Here is a 23,988-nt window from a genome sequence, read left to right as displayed (position 1 = left end):
TGGGTTATTCCTATATGTGGGTTAGCCCTGTATGTGGGTTGCCCTATATGTGGGTTAGCCCTATATGTGGGTTAGCCCTATATGTGGGTTAGCCCTATATGTGGGTTAGCCCTATATGTGGGTTAGCCCTATATGTGGGTTGCCCTATATGTGGGTTAGCCCTATATGTGGGTTAGCCCTATATGTGGGTTAGTCCTATATGTGGGTTAGCCCTATACGTGGGTTAGCCCTATATGTGGGTTAGCCCTATATGTGGGTTAGCCCTATATGTGGGTTGCCCTATATGTGGGTTAGCCCTATATGTGGGTTTGCCCTGTATGTGGGTTAGCCCTGTATGTGGGTTGCCCTATATGTGGGTTAGCCCTGTATGTGGGTTAGTCCTGTATGTGGTTTGCCCTATATGTGGGTTAGCCCTATATGTGGGTTTGCCCTATACGTGGGTTAGCCCTGTATGTGGGTTGCCCTATATGTGGGTTAGCCCTGTATGTGGGTTGCCCTATATGTGGGTTAGCCCTGTATGTGGGTTAGTCCTGTATGTGGGTTAGCCCTGTATGTGGGTTGCCCTATATGTGGGTTAGCCCTGTATGTGGGTTAGTCCTGTATGTGGTTTGCCCTATATGTGGGTTAGCCCTATATGTGGGTTAGCCCTGTATGTGGGTTGCCCTATATGTGGGTTAGCCCTATATGTGGGTTAGCCCTGTATGTGGGTTGCCCTATATGTGGGTTAGCCCTGTATGTGGGTTAGTCCTGTATGTGGTTTGCCCTATACGTGGGTTAGCCCTGTATGTGGGTTAGTCCTGTATGTGGGTTAGCCCTGTATGTGGGTTGCCCTATATGTGGGTTAGCCCTGTATGTGGGTTAGTCCTGTATGTGGTTTGCCCTATATGTGGGTTGCCCTATATGTGGGTTAGCCCTGTATGTGGGTTAGTCCTGTATGTGGGTTAGCCCTGTATGTGGGTTGCCCTATATGTGGGTTAGCCCTGTATGTGGGTTAGTCCTGTATGTGGTTTGCCCTATATGTGGGTTAGCCCTATATGTGGGTTAGCCCTGTATGTGGGTTGCCCTATATGTGGGTTAGCCCTATATGTGGGTTTGCCCTATACGTTTCTTTAGCCAGTTTCTCATCATATAGTCTCTGTTGCCAGATGACCGCAGTAAAACCCACCTCCCTTCCCAAACCTCTATCTGACCTGAATTACGAGATTATGTCTTTTTTTCATCGCGTATTTTCCTCTTCCCTTTGTCCAGCTGCGCAAATTTAAAGCAGATGTTTGTGATTAAGTCGAAGCAAGCTCTCTCTGCCAGGAAGGTGAAACAACATAACATCTCTCTCCAAATGATGTTTTTGTTTTCAGGTGAAAGGGAGGGGTCTCAGTCAGCACACCTTCGGACCGGCGTACTTCCTGCATCTACCGCTGTGATATATAAAAACCCGGCGCGCAGAACGGCAGCCGAAGTCCTCGTATAGTTTGACTAGTCTAGGCTACTGCTTGAACTGAGCATCATCTCTCTCTCTCTCTCTCTCTCTATCCCTCCCGTCTACTATTCTAACTGGAAGGTTGGAAGAGTGTCGCCTGGCAACGCAGGTACAAGATACGGATGAAAAGGAGAAGGTAGGACCGCTCCAAGTTTCCAGGGAATTTATTTATTCTGTTGACACCGATATTTCTCTACTGAATGCATCTTTGACTTTTTGACTATTTGAAATGTCACACTATCTTAGGTTACATACTTGCGTGGGATATATATATTTTTTAAAGAACACTGATGTTATTCAATTTTACGAATGGAACATTTTAAATCCTGGCCCATTCTAGTTGGCATACCGTAAACATATACTTATCTAATGTCTCGGATCTTTATTGCTTTCATTTCAGATAAATCCAGACTTCACATACAGCATTTGAGAAATCTGAAAAAGAAGAAAACATGAATGCTCCGCACTTTTCCATAGATTTGCTGCTGCTGTGCATATCTTGCGGAGCAAGTGTATTGGCAGCCAACTCTCCCACCGTGTCCTCGACGCTGCCAGCCACCAATTTCACCGACCTTGGCTCAGCGTTCAGCTATGGGGAAGCAGACAGCAAGAATATTATTCTGACCAGGAAGAAGCGTTATATTTCCCAAAACGACATGCTTGTCATTCTCGATTATCACAATAAAGTAAGAGGGAAAGTTTTCCCTCCGGCATCCAATATGGAGTACATGGTAAGTGATTTATCTTCCAAATGTATCAATCCGTTGCTCATTGATTTAATGACGAATGACCATTCTGTATTCCTGACTTCCCTGCCTTCACTTGCTCTTGTGATTGTGATATTGACGTGCATGTATTGATAATTCCCCTGTTGGTAACAGCAGTGGTAATCATTATGATAAACTATACTTTACACGTTGGTGTAACAGTTTAACTTTAGACCGCGCGCCACCGCTAACTAAAGCTAGCGTTTCACATCCGTACACTGGCCTAATGGACTAGTTGCTCAAACCATTGAATGATACATGTGTGTTGCTTAGTAATGAAAGAAGCTGTCAGTCATGGTGACTGGTGACTCTAGTTTGATGCTTGATGTGAGTGCAATTCTTCAACAATGACACCCTATTCCCTATGCAGTGCACTACTACAGCACCCTATTCCCTATGCAGTGCACTACTATAGCACCCTATTCCCTATATAGTGCACTACTATAGCACCCTATTCCCTATACAGTGCACTACTATAGCACCCTATTCCCTATATAGTGCACTACTATAGCACCCTATTCCCTATATAGTGCACTACTATAGCACCCTATTCCCTATGCAGTGCACTACTATAGCACCCTATTCCCTATGCAGTGCACTACTATAGCACCCTATTCCCTATATAGTGCACTACTATAGCACCCTATTCCCTATGCAGTGCACTACTATAGCACCCTATTCCCTATATAGTACACTACTATAGCACCCAATTCCTTATGCAGTGCACTACTATAGCACCCTATTCCCTATATAGTGCACTACAATAGCACCCTATTCCCTATATAGTGCACTACAATAGCACCCTATTCCCTATATAGTGCACTACAATAGCACCCTATTCCCTATATAGTGCACTACAATAGCACCCTATTCCCTATATAGTGCACAACAATAGCACCCTATTCCCTATATAGTGCACTACTATAGCACCCTATTCCCTATATAGTGCACTACTTTTGACCAGGGCCCATTGTATTTAATTTAGGACAGAACCTTGGTCCACGTGAACCCATTAGTCTAGTCTTGATGAGGTACTACTAGCGTCTATAACTGAAGAGCTCTTGAGCTCTCTACATTTCCCCCCTCCGGGCTCTACCAGCAAGGCTCTAGGTGGTCCTGAACCCTGAAATGTGGTCAACAGCTGGGCCAGAAGAGACATTTGTCACTGAACATCCTGAACTACACTGCGACCACGTCCCACACAGCACCCTATTCCCTATATAGTGCACTACTTTTGACCAGAGCCCTATGGCACCCTATTCCCTATATAGTGCACTACTTTTGACCAAAGTCATAGGGTGCCCTAATCAAAAGTTGTGCACTATATAGGGAATAGGGTGCTATAGTAGTGCACTATATATAGGGAATAGGGTGCTATTTGGTATCCAAGTGTCCATGTAGTGATGTAATGGGCTTGGCTGGAGAAGTGAATGAATTAATGATGAATGGGTAGAAACACACGATAGCTGATAGCTGGTATCTGATAGCTGGTAGCTGGTAGCTGATAGCTGGTAGCTGATAGCTGGTAGCTGGTAGCTGGTTGTATTTCATGGACAACGTCCAGTTTAGAAGATATGATTATGTCTTTAAGGTGGATTATGGTGGTTATGAGAATTGGAGGTTATTTTTTGTATTCTAGATACAGTGAAGAGTGCATTGTTCCCAAAAGAGGCTACTGTAAAAAAAAAAAGACTCTAGCTACGATAAACCAACTATTGGCAATGTATCGCTCTGAACAGGCCGGTTGCATAGGAACGATGTTGGAATCACGGAGCGGAAGCCTCTTTCCATTCTCTAACACAACATTCTGAATTGGAACCACATGAGAGAGTAGCCTGCAACGATCTAGGAGGTTGTCTCTCATCCCAAACACTGATCCAATTCTTCTCTGGCTCTGTGTATTCCGTTCCAGCGGTACTGTAGAATAAATGAAGATACCACGTTGCATTGTTGCATCATAGCTCAGGGAACATGGTTGCGTTGGAGTACCGGGAACGCAACAGAACAGTCTCGCGTAAATGAAATATCGTAAAGAGACCAATGCAGAGCTTTTTTTTATTTTTTTTAAGAAAGCCTACAGATGGTTTAGTTGTTTTAGAAACCTTTGTGAAAACAGAATGGAAAACAAGGTTACACAGATGATTCATTACAACGTTCCATCAGGGAAACCATTTCTCAGGGCCTTAAGACATGTCAATCTACAGTATAACAACCTTTAGTAGGGGAACATGGATTAGAGACAACCTTTAGTAGGGGAACATGGATTAGAGACAACCTTTAGTAGGGGAACATGGATTAGAGACAATATTTAGGAGGGGAACATGGATTAGAGACAACCTTTAGTAGGGGAACATGGATTATAGATAAGACTTAGTAGGGGAACATGGATTATAGACAACCTTTAGTAGGGGAACATGGATTAGAGACAACCTTTAGTAGGGGAACATGGATTATAGACAACCTTTAGTAGGGGAACATGGATTATAGACAACCTTTAGTAGGGGAACATGGATTAGAGACAACCTTTAGTAGGGGAACATGGATTAGAGACAACCTTTAGTAGGGGAACATGGATTAGAGACAATATTTAGGAGGGGAACATGGATTAGAGACAACCTTTAGTAGGGGAACATGGATTATAGATAAGACTTAGTAGGGGAACATGGATTAGAGACAACCTTTAGTAGGGGAACATGGATTAGAGACAACCTTTAGTAGGGGAACATGGATTATAGACAACCTTTAGTAGGGGAACATGGATTATAGACAACCTTTAGTAGGGGAACATGGATTAGAGACAACCTTTAGTAGGGGAACATGGATTAGAGACAACCTTTAGTAGGGGAACATGGATTATAGACAACCTTTAGTAGGGGAACATGGATTAGAGACAACCTTTAGTAGGGGAACATGGATTATAGACAACCTTTAGTAGGGGAACATGGATTAGAGACAACCTTTAGTAGGGGAACATGGATTATAGACAACCTTTAGTAGGGGAACATGGATTAGAGACAACCTTTAGTAGGGGAACATGGATTAGAGACAACCTTTAGTAGGGGAACATGGATTAGAGACAACCTTTAGTAGGGGAACATGGATTAGAGACAACCTTTAGTAGGGGAACATGGATTAGAGACAACCTTTAGTAGGGGAACATGGATTATAGACAACCTTTAGTAGGGGAACATGGATTATAGACAACCTTTAGTAGGGGAACATGGATTATAGACAACCTTTAGTAGGGGAACATGGATTATAGACAACCTTTAGTAGGGGAACATGGATTAGAGACAACCTTTAGTAGGGGAACATGGATTATAGACAACCTTTAGTAGGGGAACATGGATTATAGACAACCTTTAGTAGGGGAACATGGATTAGAGACAACCTTTAGTAGGGGAACATGGATTATAGACAACCTTTAGTAGGGGAACATGGATTATAGACAACCTTTAGTAGGGGAACATGGATTAGAGACAACCTTTAGTAGGGGAACATGGATTAGAGACAACCTTTAGTAGGGGAACATGGATTAGAGACAACCTTTAGTAGGGGAACATGGATTATAGACAACCTTTAGTAGGGGAACATGGATTATAGACAACCTTTAGTAGGGGAACATGGATTATAGACAACCTTTAGTAGGGGAACATGGATTAGAGACAACCTTTAGTAGGGGAACATGGATTAGAGACAACCTTTAGTAGGGGAACATGGATTAGAGACAACCTTTAGTAGGGGAACATGGATTAGAGACAACCTTTAGTAGGGGAACATGGATTAGAGACAACCTTTAGTAGGGGGGGAACATGGATTAGAGACAACCTTTAGTAGGGGAACATGGATTAGAGACAATATTTAGGAGGGGAACATGGATTAGAGACAATATTTAGGAGGGGAACATGGATTAGAGACAACCTTTAGTAGGGGAACATGGATTAGAGACAACCTTTAGTAGGGGAACATGGATTAGAGACAACATTTAGGAGGGGAACATGGATTAGAGACAACCTTTAGTAGGGGAACATGGATTAGAGACAACCTTTAGTAGGGGAACATGGATTATAGACAACCTTTAGTAGGGGAACATGGATTATAGACAACCTTTAGTAGGGGAACATGGATTATAGACAACCTTTAGTAGGGGAACATGGATTATAGACAACCTTTAGTAGGGGAACATGGATTAGAGACAACCTTTAGTAGGGGAACATGGATTATAGACAACCTTTAGTAGGGGAACATGGATTAGAGACAACCTTTAGTAGGGGAACATGGATTAGAGACAACCTTTAGTAGGGGAACATGGATTAGAGACAACCTTTAGTAGGGGAACATGGATTAGAGACAACCTTTAGTAGGGGAACATGGATTAGAGACAACCTTTAGTAGGGGAACATGGATTAGAGACAACCTTTAGTAGGGGAACATGGATTAGAGACAACCTTTAGTAGGGGAACATGGATTATAGACAACCTTTAGTAGGGGAACATGGATTATAGACAACCTTTAGTAGGGGAACATGGATTATAGACAACCTTTAGTAGGGGAACATGGATTAGAGACAACCTTTAGTAGGGGAACATGGATTAGAGACAACCTTTAGTAGGGGAACATGGATTAGAGACAACCTTTAGTAGGGGAACATGGATTAGAGACAACCTTTAGTAGGGGAACATGGATTATAGACAACCTTTAGTAGGGGAACATGGATTATAGACAACCTTTAGTAGGGGAACATGGATTATAGACAACCTTTAGTAGGGGAACATGGATTAGAGACAACCTTTAGTAGGGGAACATGGATTAGAGACAACCTTTAGTAGGGGAACATGGATTAGAGACAACCTTTAGTAGGGGAACATGGATTATAGACAACCTTTAGTAGGGGAACATGGATTATAGACAACCTTTAGTAGGGGAACATGGATTAGAGACAACCTTTAGTAGGGGAACATGGATTATAGACAACCTTTAGTAGGGGAACATGGATTATAGACAACCTTTAGTAGGGGAACATGGATTAGAGACAACCTTTAGTAGGGGAACATGGATTAGAGACAACCTTTAGTAGGGGAACATGGATTAGAGACAACCTTTAGTAGGGGAACATGGATTAGAGACAACCTTTAGTAGGGGAACATGGATTATAGACAACCTTTAGTAGGGGAACATGGATTATAGACAACCTTTAGTAGGGGAACATGGATTAGAGACAACCTTTAGTAGGGGAACATGGATTAGAGACAACCTTTAGTAGGGGAACATGGATTAGAGACAACCTTTAGTAGGGGAACATGGATTAGAGACAACCTTTAGTAGGGGAACATGGATTATAGACAACCTTTAGTAGGGGAACATGGATTAGAGACAACCTTTAGTAGGGGAACATGGATTAGAGACAACCTTTAGTAGGGGAACATGGATTATAGACAACCTTTAGTAGGGGAACATGGATTAGAGACAACCTTTAGTAGGGGAACATGGATTATAGACAACCTACATTGCAGTCCATGTAATTCAGTTTTCTACATTTTCTTATGTTCTCTGCGTGTCTTTGTGTGTGTGTGTGTGTGTGTGTTTCTACTGTGTGTGTGTGTGTGTGTATGTTTCTACTGTGTGTGTGTGTGCATGTTTCTACTTGTGTGTGTGTGTGTGTGTGTGTGTGTGTGTGTGTGTGTGTGTGTGTGTGTGTGTGTGTGTGTGTGTGTGTAGACGTGGGACGAGACCCTATCTAAATCAGCTGAGGACTGGGCCCACGCGTGTCTGTGGGAGCACGGACCTCGACACCTCCTCAGGTTCCTGGGCCAGAACCTCTCTGTCAGGACCGGACGGTGAGTCACCTCTAACCTCTGACCCTTCACTGTTTACCCTAGGTGCTGACCCCAACTCAGTTTGGTGTATCACCCTCTACAGGTTAAGGTTCAGGATGTCGGAGGGGAGGGTGAACAGATCCTGGATCTGTATGTGTGCCAGATGGTGCCGTATTACCTATTCAGTGCACTACTGTTAACCACAGCTCTATGGGGGATACATCTAATCAAATGTTATTGGTCACGAACACATGGTTAGCAGATGTTATTGCGAGTGTAGCGAAATGCTTGTGCTTCTCGTCCCGACAGTGCAGTAATATTTAACAAGTAATCGAACCTAACGATTTCACAACAACTGATGTCATAAGGTGAATGCACCAATTTGTAAGTCGCTCTGGATAAGAGCGTCTGCTAAATGACTTAAATGTAAATGTAAATGTAAACTAACTTCTACACACAAGTGTAAAGGAATGAGTAAGAATATGTACATATAAATATATGAATGAGCGATGGCCAAACGGCATAGGCAAGATACAGTAGATGGTATAGAGTACAGTATATACATATGAGATGAGTAATGTAGAGTATGTAAACATTATATTAAGTGGTAGTGATACATGTATTACATAAGGATGCAGTAGATGGTATAGAGTACAGTATATACATATGAGATGAGTAATGTAGAGTATGTAAACATTATATTAAGTGGTAGTGATACATGTATTACATAAGGATGCAGTAGATGGTATAGAGTATAGTATATACATATTAGATGAGTAATGTAGGGTATGTAAACATTATATTAAGTGGCATTGTTTAAAGTGGCTAGTGATATATTTATTACATCATTTTTTCATTATTAAAGTGGCTGGAGTTGAGTCAGTGTGTTGGCAGCAGCCACTCAATGTTAGTGATGGCTGTTTAACAGTCTGATGGCCTTGAGATAGAAGCTGTGTAACAGTCTGACGGCCTTGAGATAGAAGCTGTTTAACAGTCTGATGGCCTTGAGATAGAAGCTGTTTAACAGTCTGATGGCCTTGAGATAGAAGCTGTTTAACAGTCTGATGGCCTTGAGATAGAAGCTGTTTAACAGTCTGATGGCCTTGAGATAGAAGCTGTTTAACAGTCTGATGGCCTTGAGATAGAAGCTGTTTAACAGTCTGATGGCCTTGAGATAGAAGCTGTTTAACAGTCTGATGACCTTGAGATAGAAGCTGTTTAACAGTCTGATGGCCTTGAGATAGATGCTGTTTTTCAGTCTCTCGGTCCCAGCTTTGATGCACCTGTACTGACCTCACCTTCTGGATGATAGTGGGGTGAACAGGCAGTGGCTCGGGTGGTTGTTGTCCTTGATGATCATTTTGGCCTTCCTGTGACATCAGGTGGTGTAGGTGTCCTGGAGGGCAGGTAGTTTGCCCCCGGTGATGCGTTGTGCAGACCTCACTACCCTCTGGAGAGCCTTACGGTTGTGGGCGGAGCAGTTGCCATACCAGGCGGTGCTACAGCCCGACAGGATGCTCTCGATTGTGCATCTGTAGAAGTTTGTGAGTGTTTTTGGTGATAAGCTGAATTTCTTTAGGCTCTTGAGGTTGAAGAGGCAATGCTGCACCTTCTTCATCACACTGTCTGTGTGGGTGGACCATTTCAGTTTGTCTGTGATGTGTATGCCGAGGAACTTAAAACTTGCTACCCTCTCCACTACTGTTCCATTGATGTGGATAGGGGGGTGTTCCCTCTGCTGTTTTCTGAAGTCCACAATCATCTCCTTTGTTTTGTTGACATTGAGTGTGAGGTTATTTTCCTGACACCACACTCCCAGAGCCCTCACCTCCTCCCTGTAGGCTGTCTCGTCATTGTTGGTAATCAAGCCTACCACTGTAGTGTCATCTGCAAACTTGATGATTGAGTTGGAGGCATGCATGGCCACGCAGTCGTGGGTGAACAGGGAGTACAGGAGAGGGCTGAGAACGCACCCTTGTGGGGACCCAGTGTTGAGGATCAGTGGGGTGGAGATGTTGTTACCTATCCTCACCACCTGTCTCTGTCCTCAATACTAATCTGTATATCTCTGTCCTCAATACTAATCTGTATATCTCTGTCCTCAGTACTAATCTGTCTGTCTCTGTCCTCAGTACTAATCTGTCTGTCCTCAGTACTAATCTGTCTGTCTCTGTCCTCAGTACTAATCTGTCTGTCCTCAGTACTAATCTGTCTGTCCCTGTCCTCTGTACTGATCTGTCTGTCCCCAGTCAGGCAGTCCAGGACCCAGTTGCACAGGGTGGAGTTGAGACCCAGGGTCAGAGCTGTAGTTGATGAACAGCATTCTTACATAGCTATTCCTCTTGTCCAGATGGGTTAGGGCAGTGTGCAGTGTGATTGCAATTGCGTCGTCTGTTGACCTATTGGGGCGGTAAGCAAATTGGAGTGGGTCTAGGGTGTCAGGTAGGGTGGAGGTGATATGGTCCTAGTCTCTCAAAGCACTTCATGATGACGGAAGTGAGTGCTACGGGCGGAAGTCATTTAGCTCAGTTACCTTAACTTTCTTGGGAACAGGAACAATGGTGGCCCTCTCGAAGCATGTGGGAACAGCAGACTGGGATAAGGATTGATTGAATATGTCTGTAAACACACCAGCCAGCTGGTCTGCACATGCTCTGAGGACGCGGCTGGGGATGCCGTCTGGGCCTGCAGCCTTGCGAGGGTTAACACTTTTAAATGTTTTACTTACGTTGGTTTTGGTAGCAGGCCATGTCGGTGGCACTGTATTGTCCTCAAAGTGAGCGAAGAAGGTGTTTAGTCTGTCTGGGAGCAAGACATCGGGGTCCGCGACGGGTCTGGTTTTCCTTATGTAGTCCGTGATTGACAGTAGAACCTGCCACATACCTCTCGTGTCTGAGCCGTTGAATTGCGACTCTACTTTCTCTCTACACTGACGCTTAGCTTGTTTGATTACCTTGCGGAGGGAATAACTACACTGTTTTGTATTCGGTCATGTTTCCGGTCACCTTGCCCTGATTAAAAGCAGTTGCTTGTGCTTTCAGTTTTGCGCAAATGCCGTCATCAATCCACGGTTTCTGGTTGGGGAAGGTTTTAATAGACGCTGTGGGTACAACATCACCGATGCACTTGCTAATAAACTCGCTCACCGAATCAGCGCATTCATCAATGTTATTGTCTGACGCTATGCGGAACATATCCCAGTCCACGTGATCGAAGCAATATGGAAACGTGGAATCCGAATGTTCGGAACCGCATTGACCAGACCTGAGCACGGACGCTTCCTGTTTTAGTTTTTGTCCATAGGTTGGAAGGAACAAAATGGAGTCATGGTCAGATTTGAATAACAACGATCCATGGTTTTGCCAGCCCGGGTCGCGCATTCGATATGCTGATACAATTTAGGGAGCCTTGTTACAATAAATGCAGCCTCAGGATATCAGGATATGTGGTTTCCGGTTTACATTGAGTCAAATGAAGTTCTTTTCAGGGCCGTCGAGGCGTCTGCTTGTGGGGGAATATACACGACTGTGATTATGATCGAAGAGAATTCTCTTGGTAGATAATGCGGTCGGCATTTGATCGTAAGGAATTCTAGCTCAGGTGAACAAAAGGAGTTGAGTTGCTGTAAATTGTTATGATCACATCACGTCTCTGTCCTCAGTACTAATCTGTCTGTCTCTGTCCTCAGTACTAATCTGTCTGTCTCTGTCCTCAGTCGTGCTTTTACACCTGCATTGTTTGCTGTTTGGGGTTTTAGGCTGGGTTTCTGTACAGCACTTTGAGATATCAGCTGATGTACGAAGGGCTATATAAATAAATTTGATTTGATTTGATTTGATTTAATCTGTCTGTCCCTGTCCTCAGTACTAATCTATCTGTCTCTGTCCTCAGTACTAATCTGTCTGTCTCTGTCCTCAGTACTAATCTGTCTGTCCCTGTCCTCAGTACTAATCTGTCTGTCCCTGTCCTCAGTACTAATCTGTCTGTCCCTGTCCTCAGTACTAATCTGTCTGTCCCTGTCCTCAGTACTAATCTGTCTGTCTCTGTCCTCAGTACTAATCTGTCTGTCCCTGTCCTCAGTACTAATCTGTCTGTCTCTGTCCTCAGTACTAATCTGTCTGTCTCTGTCCTCAGTACTAATCTGTCTGTCTCTGTCCTCAGTACTAATCTGTCTGTCTCTGTCCTCAGTACTAATCTGTCTGTCTCTGTCCTCAGTACTAATCTGTCTGTCCCTGTCCTCAGTACTAATCTGTCTGTCCCTGTCCTCAGTACTAATCTGTCTGTCCCTGTCCTCAGTACTAATCTGTCTGTCTCTGTCCTCAGTACTAATCTGTCTGTTCCTGTCCTCAGTACTAATCTGTCTGTCCCTGTCCTCAGTACTAATCTGTCTGTCCCTGTCCTCAGTACTAATCTGTCTGTCCCTGTCCTCAGTACTAATCTGTCTGTCCCTGTCCTCAGTACTAATCTGTCTGGCTCTGTCCTCAGTACTAATCTGTCTGTTCCTGTCCTCAGTACTAATCTATCTGTCTCTGTCCTCAGTACTAATCTGTCTGTCCCTGTCCTCAGTACTAATCTGTCTGTCTCTGTCCTCAGTACTAATCTGTCTGTCCCTGTCCTCAGTACTAATCTGTCTGTCTCTGTCCTCAGTACTAATCTGTCTGTCCCTGTCCTCAGTACTAATCTGTCTGTCCCTGTCCTCAGTACTAATCTATCTGTCTCTGTCCTCAGTACTAATCTGTCTGTCTCTGTCCTCAGTACTAATCTGTCTGTGTCTGTCCTCAGTACTAATATGTCTGTCCTCAGTACTAATCTGTCTGTCTCTGTCCTCAGTACTAATCTGTCTGTCTCTGTCCTCAGTACTAATCTGTCTGTCCCTGTCCTCAGTACTAATCTGTCTGTCCCTGTCCTCAGTACTAATCTATCTGTCTCTGTCCTCAGTACTAATCTGTCTGTCCCTGTCCTCAGTACTAATCTGTCTGTCCCTGTCCTCAGTACTAATCTATCTGTCTCTGTCCTCAGTACTAATCTGTCTGTCTCTGTCCTCAGTACTAATCTGTCTGTGTCTGTCCTCAGTACTAATATGTCTGTCCTCAGTACTAATCTGTCTGTCTCTGTCCTCAGTACTAATCTGTCTGTCCCTGTCCTCAGTACTAATCTGTCTGTCCCTGTCCTCAGTACTAATCTGTCTGTCCCTGTCCTCAGTACTAATCTGTCTGTCTCTGTCCTCAGTACTAATCTGTCTGTCTCTGTCCTCAGTACTAATCTGTCTGTCCCTGTCCTCAGTACTAATCTGTCTGTCCCTGTCCTCAGTACTAATCTGTCTGTCCCTGTCCTCAGTACTAATCTGTCTGTCCCTGTCCTCAGTACTAATCTGTCTGTCTCTGTCCTCAGTACTAATCTGTCTGTCTCTGTCCTCAGTACTAATCTGTCTGTCCCTGTCCTCAGTACTAATCTGTCTGTCCCTGTCCTCAGTACTAATCTGTCTGTCTCTGTCCTCAGTACTAATCTGTCTGTCTCTGTCCTCAGTACTAATCTGTCTGTCTCTATCCTCAGTACTAATCTGTCTGTCTCTGTTCTCAGTACTAATCTGTCTGTCCTCAGTACTAACCAGTCTGTCTCTGTCCTCAGTACTAATCTGTCTGTCCCTGTCCTCAGTACTAATCTGTCTGTCCCTGTCCTCAGTACTAATCTGTCTGTCTCTGTCCTCAGTACTAATCTGTCTGTCTCTAACCTCAGTACTAATCTGTCTGTCTCTATCCTCAGTACTAATCTGTCTGTCCCTGTCCTCAGTACTAATCTGTCTGTCCCTGTCCTCAGTACTAATCTGTCTGTCCTCAGTACTAATCTGTCTGTGTCTGTCCTCAGTACTAATCTGTCTGTCCTCAGTACTAATCTGTCTGTGTCTGTCCTCAGTACTAATCTGTCTGTGTCTGTCCTCAGCACTAATCTGTCTGTCCTCAGTACTAATCTGTCTGTGTCTGTCCTCAGTACTAATCTGTCTGTGTCTGTCCTCAGTACTAATCTGTCTCTGTCTGTCCTCAGTACTAATCTGTCTGTGTCTGTCCTCAGTACTAATCTGTCTGTCCTCAGTACTAATCTGTCTCTGTCTGTCCTCAGTACTAATCTGTCTGTGTCTGTCCTCAGCACTAATCTGTCTGTCCTCAGTAATAATCTGTCTCTGTCTGTCCTCAGTACTAACCAGTCTGTCTCTGTCCTCAGTACTAACCAGTCTGTGTCTGTCCTCAGTACTAACCAGTCTGTCTCTGTCCTCAGCTACCGCTCTATTCTCCAGTTAGTGAAGCCCTGGCATGATGAAGTGAAGGACTATGTGTTCCCTTACCCCCGGGACTGCAACCCCAGATGCCCCCTGAAATGCTACGGACCCATGTGTACACATTATACACAGGTAAGAAGACAAGTCAAGGAAAAGTCACAATGTTGTATGGGCAGAATAAATACATTTAAGTGTAGTGCAAATCTCCCATTGACATCAATGCTTGATTGGAAAAGTTGAATTTGAGCCTGTCATTTTGATGATAGTGGTATGGATGATCTTTGGATAATTCATGATCCCTACTGTCTCTCTCCTTTACAGATGGTTTGGGCCACAACAAACAAAGTTGGCTGTGCGATACACACCTGTCACAATATGAACGTGTGGGGGAACGTGTGGAAACGGACAACATACTTAGTGTGTAACTATTCATCTAAGTAAGTAGACGGTAATAGAATGCTAATTTTTTTCCAACTTTAAAAACCCCCTTTTGACATTTCAGAAAGTAGGAATACAGTATCTTTCGGAAAAGTCTTTGTTTTTTTTCACATCAACTGGTAAACTGGTAGTTCTGAGCACGCCAATACTCAACCTGCCTGTTTGGCAAACGTACGGTTCATCTCCTTCCATTGGAGCTTGAGCTTCAGCACAAAGCTGAATATACGTACCAGGTCCCAGGTACATTCCAACTCCTCCAGAACCTCAAACAAGTCCAGAATCATTTCTCTCTTCCTGTAATTCCGTGATCGAAGGCCTTGGGAATTCTGACTGACTTGTGACCTCACAATACAACCAGCTGACATGTTTTTAAATCACCAACGGCTTCCACACCGAAGAACACATGTGTTGGTGTCTTAGGACATGTGCAGTTGTGTTTATATAAAAGCCTGTCAATCAAGAGAAGCATTTTCCTTCCACAGGGACAACTGTGGCCACTATACTGAAATGAAGAAAATTATGTCACCCAAAATATGAACATATTATAGCTTTCACATTCCCTAAATACATTCCCTATAAGATAGCGTATAAACTATATAACTATCTTATAGCTGAATCCCAGACCACTCCGTGCCAGTATTAACTCTGTGTCTGTCTGTCTTGTGTTTTCCAGGGGGAACTGGATTGGAGAGGCACCCTACAAAGTAGGCGTCCCGTGCTCCGCCTGTCCCCCGAGCTACGGAGGCTCCTGTTCCAACAACATGTGCTTCCCAGCCCTCAACACAAACTATCTGCAGTGGTTCAAATAGAGCCAGGAGTCCCTGTCCAGACTAAGGCTGCGTCCCAAATCACACCCTATTCCCTATTGCCATTTGGTGCTAACCCGCTGACCCCCGACCCCAACACAGAGACTTTCCCGCTTGAAGGATTTGCACAACATTCGTGGAAAACACACTTATTTAAGATTAAAGCATACATTTATAATAATGTGTACATAGAATTCATGTTTTTTATTTGCCATATTTTACAGATTTTTTAAATTTTAATTAATGATTATCATATGATGAATTAGATTGATTGATTGATTGATTGATTGATTGATTGATACAGTCGGATGATAATTTATCTTGTGAAGTATGTTTCCTGACAGTGTTACATTATAATGGGTTTACCATTGGTCATGTACCCATAGAATGTGGACACGCATGGATGTGCCTCACGATGGGTCAAATGGATACAAGTTATTGACATTTCAACACTACGGTAGCAAGCAAAAATCGTTTTCAAAAGTGATTGTTAACTAACTTTTACATTTTTTGGGGGGGGCTTGCTTAGCTAATCATCTTGGCTAACTGTGGAGAGAAATAATTCACTTATGTATCGTTAATTAGGGCTCGATTCAATCTGTACCAATTCTATGGCGTAATAGACATTTAAAGGCAATGTGAGCTGAGTTTATTTTTTAAAAATAGGCAAGTCAGTTAAGAAAAAATTCTAATTTTCAATGAAGGCCTAGTGGGTGAACTGCCTGTTCAGGAGCAGAACGACAGATTTGTACCTTGTCAGCTCAGGGATTTGAACTGGCAACCTTCAGGTTACTAGTCCAACGCTCTAACCACTAGGCTACCCTGCCGCCTCTACACTCTAACCACAAGGCTAGCCTGCCGCCCCGGAGTGAGCGGAGACCGCGTTCTTGGTAAACACTGCATATGTCGGCTCAATCAGAAATTATCTTTCAATTTCAGTCGCGAAGTAACTCTGAACTTTAGTGATTCAGATTGAATCGACCCCTTAGCCACTGCAAATGTCTCTTAGCTAGCAAACGCAACGCTGTGTCCTAAACTGCACAGTGTCTCCAGCGATGCTTCCCTTTTCTGTCTGTTATAGTGTGCTGCGTTATAACACACCTTGCAATGAATCCCAGCATGTGTCAATGGTGCTGAAGGCACTACACACAATGTGTAGATAATGCCTTGTCATGGTCAGAAGAACATGGCCTCAGGTCTCAGACCTCAACTACCATGAAGCACTCAACCACTAGGCTACCAAGCCACATAGCAACTGAAGCTAACCCAACAGCCTACCAAGCCACATAGCAACTGAAGCTAACCCAACAGCCGAACAAGCCACATAGCAACTGAAGCTAACCCAACAGCCTACCAAGCCACATAGCAACTGAAGCTAACCCAACAGCCTACCAAGCCACATAGCAACTGAAGCTAACCCAACAGCCTATCAAGCCACATAGCAACTGAAGCTAACCCAACAGCCTACCAAGCTACATAGCAACTGAAGCTAACCCAACAGCCTACCAAGCCACATAGCAACTGAAGCTAACCCAACAGCCTACCAAGCCACATAGCAACTGAAGCTAACCCAACAGCCTACCAAGCCACATAGCAACTGAAGCTAACCCAACAGCCTATCAAGCCACATAGCAACTGAAGCTAACCCAACAGCCTACCAAGCTACATAGCAACTGAAGCTAACCCAACAGCCTACCAAGCTACATAGCAACTGAAGCTAACCCAACAGCCTACCAAGCCACATAGCAACTGAAGCTAACCCAACAGCCTATCAAGCCACATAGCAACTGAAGCTAACCCAACAGCCTACCAAGCTACATAGCAACTGAAGCTAACCCAACAGCCTACCAAGCTACATAGCAACTGAAGCTAACCCAACAGCCTACCAAGCCACATAGCAACTGAAGCTAACTCAACAGCCTATCAAGCCCATAGCAACTACAGCTAACCCAACAGCCAAACAAGCCACATAGCAACTGATGCTAACACAACAGCCTACCAAGCCACATGGCAACTACAGCTAACCCAACAGGCTACCAAACAACATAGCAACTACAGATAACCCAACATCCTACCAAACCACACAGCAACTACAGCTAACCAACCAGTAGCTTTCCAAACCACATAGCAACTACAGCTAACCCAGCCAGTAGGTTACCAAACCACATAGCAACTACAGCTAACCCCAAAAGACTACCAAATCACATAGCAACTACAGCTAACCCAACAGCCTACCAAACCACACAGCAACTACAGCTAACCCAGCCAGTAGACTACCAAACCACATAGCAACTACAGCTAACCCAACAGCCTACCAAGCCACACAGCAACTACAGCTAACCCAGCCAGTAGACTACCAAACCACATAGCAACTACAGCTAACCCAGCCAGTAGACTACCAAACCACACAGCAACTACAGCTAACCTAGCCAGTAGACTACCAAACCACATAGGTCAGCCAGTAGACTACCAAACCACATAGCTCAGCCAGTAGACTACCAAACCACATAGCTCAGCCAGTAGACTACCAAACCACATAGCTCAGCCAGTAGACCACCAAACCACATAGGTCAGCCAGTAGACTACCAAACCACATAGGTCAGCCAGTAGACTACCAAACCACATAGCTCAGCCAGTAGACTACCAAACCACATAGCTCAGCCAGTAGACTACCAAACCACATAGCTCAGCCGGTAGACTACCAAAGCACATTACAATTGCAGCAAATGCATTTCCATCCACATCCTGAAGCTAATTGACTAAAGTGCTGTTTCCCACAGGGAAACAGGGCTGTACTTACTGTACTGGAGAGAGAGTCCACCACAGAATGGCCTGTATATGTGATGAGCTCTGTTGGGAACGATTGGCCTCCTGTTTCTGTGGATGACACAATGGCAGATGTAACACTTGACCAACATGACATTGATGTGACATTCAGTTCTGGTTGATGTAGGACAGGTTCAGTACTGGTTGATGTAGGACAGGTTCAGTACTGGTTGATGTAGGACAGGTTCAGTTCTGGTTGATGTAGGACAGGTTCAGTTCTGGTTGATGTAGGACAGGTTCAGTACTGGTTGATGTAGGACAGGTTCAGTTCTGGTTGATGTAGGACAGGTTCAGTTCTGGTTGATGTAGGACAGGTTCAGTTCTGGTTGATGTAGGACAGGTTCAGTACTGGTTGCTATAGGACAGGTTCAGTTCTGGTTGATGTAGGACAGGTTCAGTACTGGTTGATGTAGGACAGGTTCAGTTCTGGTTGATGTAGGACAGGTTCAGTTCTGGTTGATGTAGGACAGGTTCAGTACTGGTTGATGTAGGACAGGTTCAGTACTGGTTGATGTAGGACAGGTTCAGTACTGGTTGCTATAGGACAGGTTAGGTACTGGAAGCTGTAGGACAGGTTAGGTTCTTGTTGCTAGAGGACAGGTTAGGTTCTTGTTGCTAGAGGACAGGTTCAGTTCTGGTTGATGTAGGACAGGTTCAGTACTGGTTGCTATAGGACAGGTTAGGTACTGGAAGCTGTAGGACAGGTTAGGTTCTTGTTGCTAGAGGACAGGTTAGGTTCTTGTTGCTAGAGGACAGGTTCAGTTCTGGTTGATGTAGGACAGGTTCAGTACTGGTTGCTATAGGACAGGTTAGGTACTGGAAGCTGTAGGCCAGGTTCAGTTCTTGTTGCTAGAGGACAGGTTAGGTTCTTGTTGCTAGAGGACAGGTTCCGTTCTGGTTGATGTAGGACAGATTCAGTACTGGTTGCTATAGGACAGGTTAGGTACTGGAAGCTGTAGGACAGGTTCAGTACTGGTTGCAATATGACAGGTTAGGTACTGGAAGCTGTAGGACAGGTTCAGTACTGGTTGCTAGAGGACAGGTTAGGTACTGGAAGCTGTAGGACAGGTTCTGTCCTGGTTGATGTAGGACAAGTTCAGTACTGGTTGCTATAGGACAGGTTAGGTACTGGAAGCTGTAGGACAGGTTCAGTACTGGTTGCTATAGGACAGGTTGGGTACTGGAAACTGTAGGACAGGTTCAGTACTGGTTGCTAGAGGACAGGTTAGGTACTGGAAGCTGTAGGACAGGTTCTGTCCTGGTTGATGTAGGACAGGTTCAGTACTGGTTGCTATAGGACAGGTTAGGTACTGGAAGCTGTAGGACAGGTTCAGTACTGGTTGCTATAGGACAGGTTAGGTACTGGAAGCTGTAGGACAGGTTCTGTCCTGGTTGATGTAGGACAGGTTCAGTACTGGTTGCTATAGGACAGGTTAGGTACTGGAAGCTGTAGGACAGGTTCAGTACTGGTTGCTAGAGGACAGGTTAGGTACTGGAAGCTGTAGGACAGGTTCGGTACTGGTTGCTAGAGGACAGGTTAGGTACTGGAAGCTGTAGGACAGGTTCAGTACTGGTTGCTAGAGGACAGGTTAGGTACTGGAAGCTGTAGGACAGGTTCAGTACTGGTTGCTAGAGGACAGGTTAGGTACTGGAAGCTGTAGGACAGGTTCAGTACTGGTTGCTAGAGGACAGGTTAGGTACTGGAAGCTGTAGGACAGGTTCTGTCCTGGTTGATGTAGGACAGGTTCAGTACTGGTTGCTATAGGACAGGTTAGGTACTGGAAGCTGTAGGACAGGTTCAGTACTGGTTGCTAGAGGACAGGTTAGGTACTGTTTGTGTTGCTTGTTGTTTGTCTGTTAACATGACTCTGAGCATACAGAAGGCTCAGTGGAAAGTGTATACCATTGGACAGTAGTGCACTGACAGGATCCAGGTATCGATGGCTTTGATTCTGTTGTTGTGTCACGTTGTATAATGTTCACTGAACTGTTTTCGGTTCTTAGATGGAAAACCACTCCATAGAACCGCATACCCAGAAAATCAATATCCTCATACTACATTCATACTGTTGCTAAGTTATATTCCAGAAATATTTAATTACTAAAGGATGTTTTTTTTTTTTTATTGTTTTGTAAAATAAACTTTATATAAATGTGGAATTCTTTCCAATTGCATACTGGTTTTGATTGAGGTAACACATTCAGATAACATAAAAAAATACCTTGTATTGTTTCCTCTAATTTAGTGTGGACTGTATGGTAATTTAGTATGGTCTGTGTGGTAATTTAGTATGGACTGTGTGGTAATTTAGTATGGACTGTATGGTAATGTAGTATGATCTGTATGGTAATTTAGTATGGTCTGTGTGGTAATTTAGTATGGTCTGAACGTTAATTTAGTATGGTCTGTATGGTAATTTAGTATGGTCTGTATGGTAATTTAGTGTGGTCTGTATGGTAATTTAGTATGGTCTGTATGGTAATTTAGTATGGACTGTATGGTAATTTAGTATGGACTGTATGGTAATTTAGTATGGACTGTATGGTAATTTAGTGTGGTTGGTATGTTTACAATATATATAATAACTAAGCACTAGTATTGGCAAGCTAAATCTTCAACAATTCCAATTTGGCAAATATGTCAGAAATCCCTTTTAATCTAGGTCAGGAAGTGAATTCTCTCCCAACCCTACTGTATAGTACAGTCTCTATACAGTCTCTATACGACTATCATAATATAAACTACTGTATAGTACAGTCTCTATACAGTCTCTATAGGACTATCATAATATAAACTACTGTATAGTACAGTCTCTATACAGTCTCTATAGGACTATCATAATATAAACTACTGTATAATACAGTCTCTATACAGTCTCTATACAGTCTCTATAGGACTATCATAATATAAACTACTGTATAGTACAGTCTCTATACAGTCTCTATGGGACTATCATAATATAAACTACTGTATAGTACAGTCTCTATACAGTCTCTATACGACTATCATAATATAAACTACTGTATAGTACAGTCTCTATACAGTCTCTATAGGACTATCATAATATAAACTACTGTATAGTACAGTCTCTATACAGTCTCTATAGGACTATCATAATATAAACTACTGTATAATACAGTCTCTATACAGTCTCTATACAGTCTCTATAGGACTATCATAATATAAACTACTGTATAGTACAGTCTCTATACAGTCTCTATGGGACTATCATAATATAAACTACTGTATAGTACAGTCTCTATATAGTCTCTATGGGACTATCATAATATAAACTACTGTATAATACAGTCTCTATACAGTCTCTATACAGTCTCTATAGGACTATCATAATATAAACTACTGTATAGTACAGTCTCTATACAGTCTCTATGGGACTATCATAATATAAACTACTGTATAGTACAGTCTCTATACAGTCTCTATAGGACTATCATAATATAAACTACTGTATAATACAGTCTCTATACAGTCTCTATAGGACTATCATAATATAAACTACTGTATAGTACAGTCTCTATACAGTCTCTATGGGACTATCATAATATAAACTACTGTATAGTACAGTCTCTATACAGTCTCTATAGGACTATCATAATATAAACTACTGTATAATACAGTCTCTATACAGTCTCTATAGGACTATCATAATATAAACTACTGTATAATACAGTCTCTATGGGACTATCATAATATAAACTACTGTATAGTACAGTCTCTATATAGTCTCTATGGGACTATCATAATATAAACTACTGTATAGTACAGTCTCTATACAGTCTCTATGGGACTATCATAATATAAACTACTGTATAGTACAGTCTCTATATAGTCTCTATGGGACTATCATAATATAAACTACTGTATAGTACAGTCTCTATACAGTCTCTATGGGACTATCATAATATAAACTACTGTATAGTACAGTCTCTATACAGTCTCTATAGGACTATCATAATATAAACTACTGTATAATACAGTCTCTATACAGTCTCTATAGGACTATCATAATATAAACTACTGTATAGTACAGTCTCTATACAGTCTCTATGGGACTATCATAATATAAACTACTGTATAGTACAGTCTCTATACAGTCTCTATAGGACTATCATAATATAAACTACTGTATAATACAGGCTCTATACAGTCTCTATACAGTCTCTATGGGACTATCATAAAACTATATCATAATAACATTCCTATTATATCATAATAACAGTCCTACTATATCATAATAAAAGTCCCACTATATCGTAATAACTGTCCTACTATATCATAATAAAAGTCCTACTATATCATAATAACAGTCCTACTATATCATAACAGTCCTACTATATCATAATAAAAGTCCTACTATTTCATAATAAAAGTCCTACTATATCATAATAAAAGTCCTACTCTATCATAATAACAGTCCTACTATATCATAATAACTGTCCTACTATATCATAATAAAAGTCCTACTATATCATAATAAAAGTCCTACTTTATCATAATAACAGTCCTACTATATCATAATAACAGTCCTACTATATCATAATAAAATTCCTACTATAGCATAATAAAAGTCCTACTATATCATAATAACAGTCCTACTATATCATAATAAAATTCCTACTATAGCATAATAAAAGTCCTACGATATCATAATAACAGTCCTACTATATCATAATAAAAGTCCTACTATATCATAATAAAAGTCCTACTCTATCATAATAACAGTCCTACTATATCATAATAAAAGTCCTACTATATAATAATAAAATTCCTACTATATCATAATAACAGTCCTACTATATCATAATAAAAGTCCTACTCTAGAGAAATACAATAATAAAATAAGCTACAGGGGATATGACTCAGAAAACAAATAATTGGTTCCCGGAGGCACTTTTAAGGGTCCTAAAGGCTCCTCCCCTTTTCCATTTATGGTCAGGGCAACATGTGACATCATTTTGGTCCTGTACCAATGAATACTGATATTGGCTAGTTATGCCATTATAATAACAAGTTGTTACTGTATATGGTCAACTCACCTGATTTATGGTTTGGTTTCATAGATGAGTAAGATGATAGTCTCTCTATCTCTCTCTCTCTCTCTCTCTCTCTCTCTCTCTCTCTCTCTCTCTCTCTCTCTCTCTCTCTCTCTCTCTCTCTCTCTGTCTCTCTCTCTCTCTCTCTCTCTCTCTCTCTCTCTCTCTCTCTCTCTCTGTCTCTCTCTCTCTCTCTCTCTCTCTCTCTCTCTCTCTCTCTCTCTCTCTCTCTCTCTCTCTCTCTCTCTCTCTCTCTCTCTCTCTCTCTCTCTCTCTCTCTCTCTCTCTCTCTCTCTCTCTCTCTCTCTCTCTCTCTCTCTCTCTCTCTCTCTCTCTCTCTCTCTCTCTCTCTCTCTCTCTCTCTCTCTCTCTCTCTCTCTCTCTCTCTCTCTCTCTCTCTCTCTCTCTCTCTCTCTCTCTCTCTCTCTCTCTCTCTCTCTCTCTCTCTCTCTCTCTCTCTCTCTCTCTCTCTCTCTCTCTCTCTCTCTCTCTCTCTCTCTCTCTCTGTCTCTCTCTCTCTCTCTCTCTC

The 23,988-nt window shown here is 42.6% G+C and overlaps 1 protein-coding gene and 1 long non-coding RNA gene across 44 annotated transcripts; both read left to right on the top strand.

Moving 5' to 3' along the window:
- The first annotated feature begins 1,884 nt into the window (after positions 1-1,884).
- On the top strand, positions 1,885-16,287 carry LOC118377584 (peptidase inhibitor 15-A-like). Its single transcript, XM_052498679.1, has 5 exons — positions 1,885-2,208; positions 7,963-8,081; positions 14,334-14,466; positions 14,656-14,771; positions 15,446-16,287. The coding sequence occupies exons 1-5, from the start codon at positions 1,930-1,932 to the stop codon at positions 15,579-15,581; spliced, it is 783 nt and encodes a 260-aa protein (XP_052354639.1). The 5' UTR covers positions 1,885-1,929; the 3' UTR covers positions 15,582-16,287.
- Positions 16,288-18,526: 2,239 nt separating this feature from the next.
- Positions 18,527-20,569, top strand: LOC127916525 (uncharacterized). 43 transcript variants are annotated; one of them, XR_008095271.1, is made up of 9 exons: positions 18,569-18,744; positions 18,823-18,874; positions 18,927-18,978; positions 19,031-19,108; positions 19,161-19,368; positions 19,421-19,472; positions 19,603-19,914; positions 19,967-20,122; positions 20,201-20,569. It is a non-coding gene; the product is annotated as an uncharacterized LOC127916525 (long non-coding RNA). The 43 variants fall into 43 exon arrangements; XR_008095279.1 differs by having other exon boundaries at positions 18,927-19,108; positions 19,161-19,238; positions 19,291-19,368; XR_008095196.1 differs by having other exon boundaries at positions 18,527-18,640; positions 18,693-18,744; positions 18,849-18,874; positions 18,927-19,368.
- Positions 20,570-23,988: the final 3,419 nt, after the last annotated feature.

Source organism: Oncorhynchus keta, chromosome 4, assembly GCF_023373465.1.
Source record: "Oncorhynchus keta strain PuntledgeMale-10-30-2019 chromosome 4, Oket_V2, whole genome shotgun sequence".
NCBI classification, from domain to species: Eukaryota; Metazoa; Chordata; class Actinopteri; order Salmoniformes; family Salmonidae; genus Oncorhynchus; species Oncorhynchus keta.
This window is presented reverse-complemented; position numbering and strand designations above follow the sequence as displayed.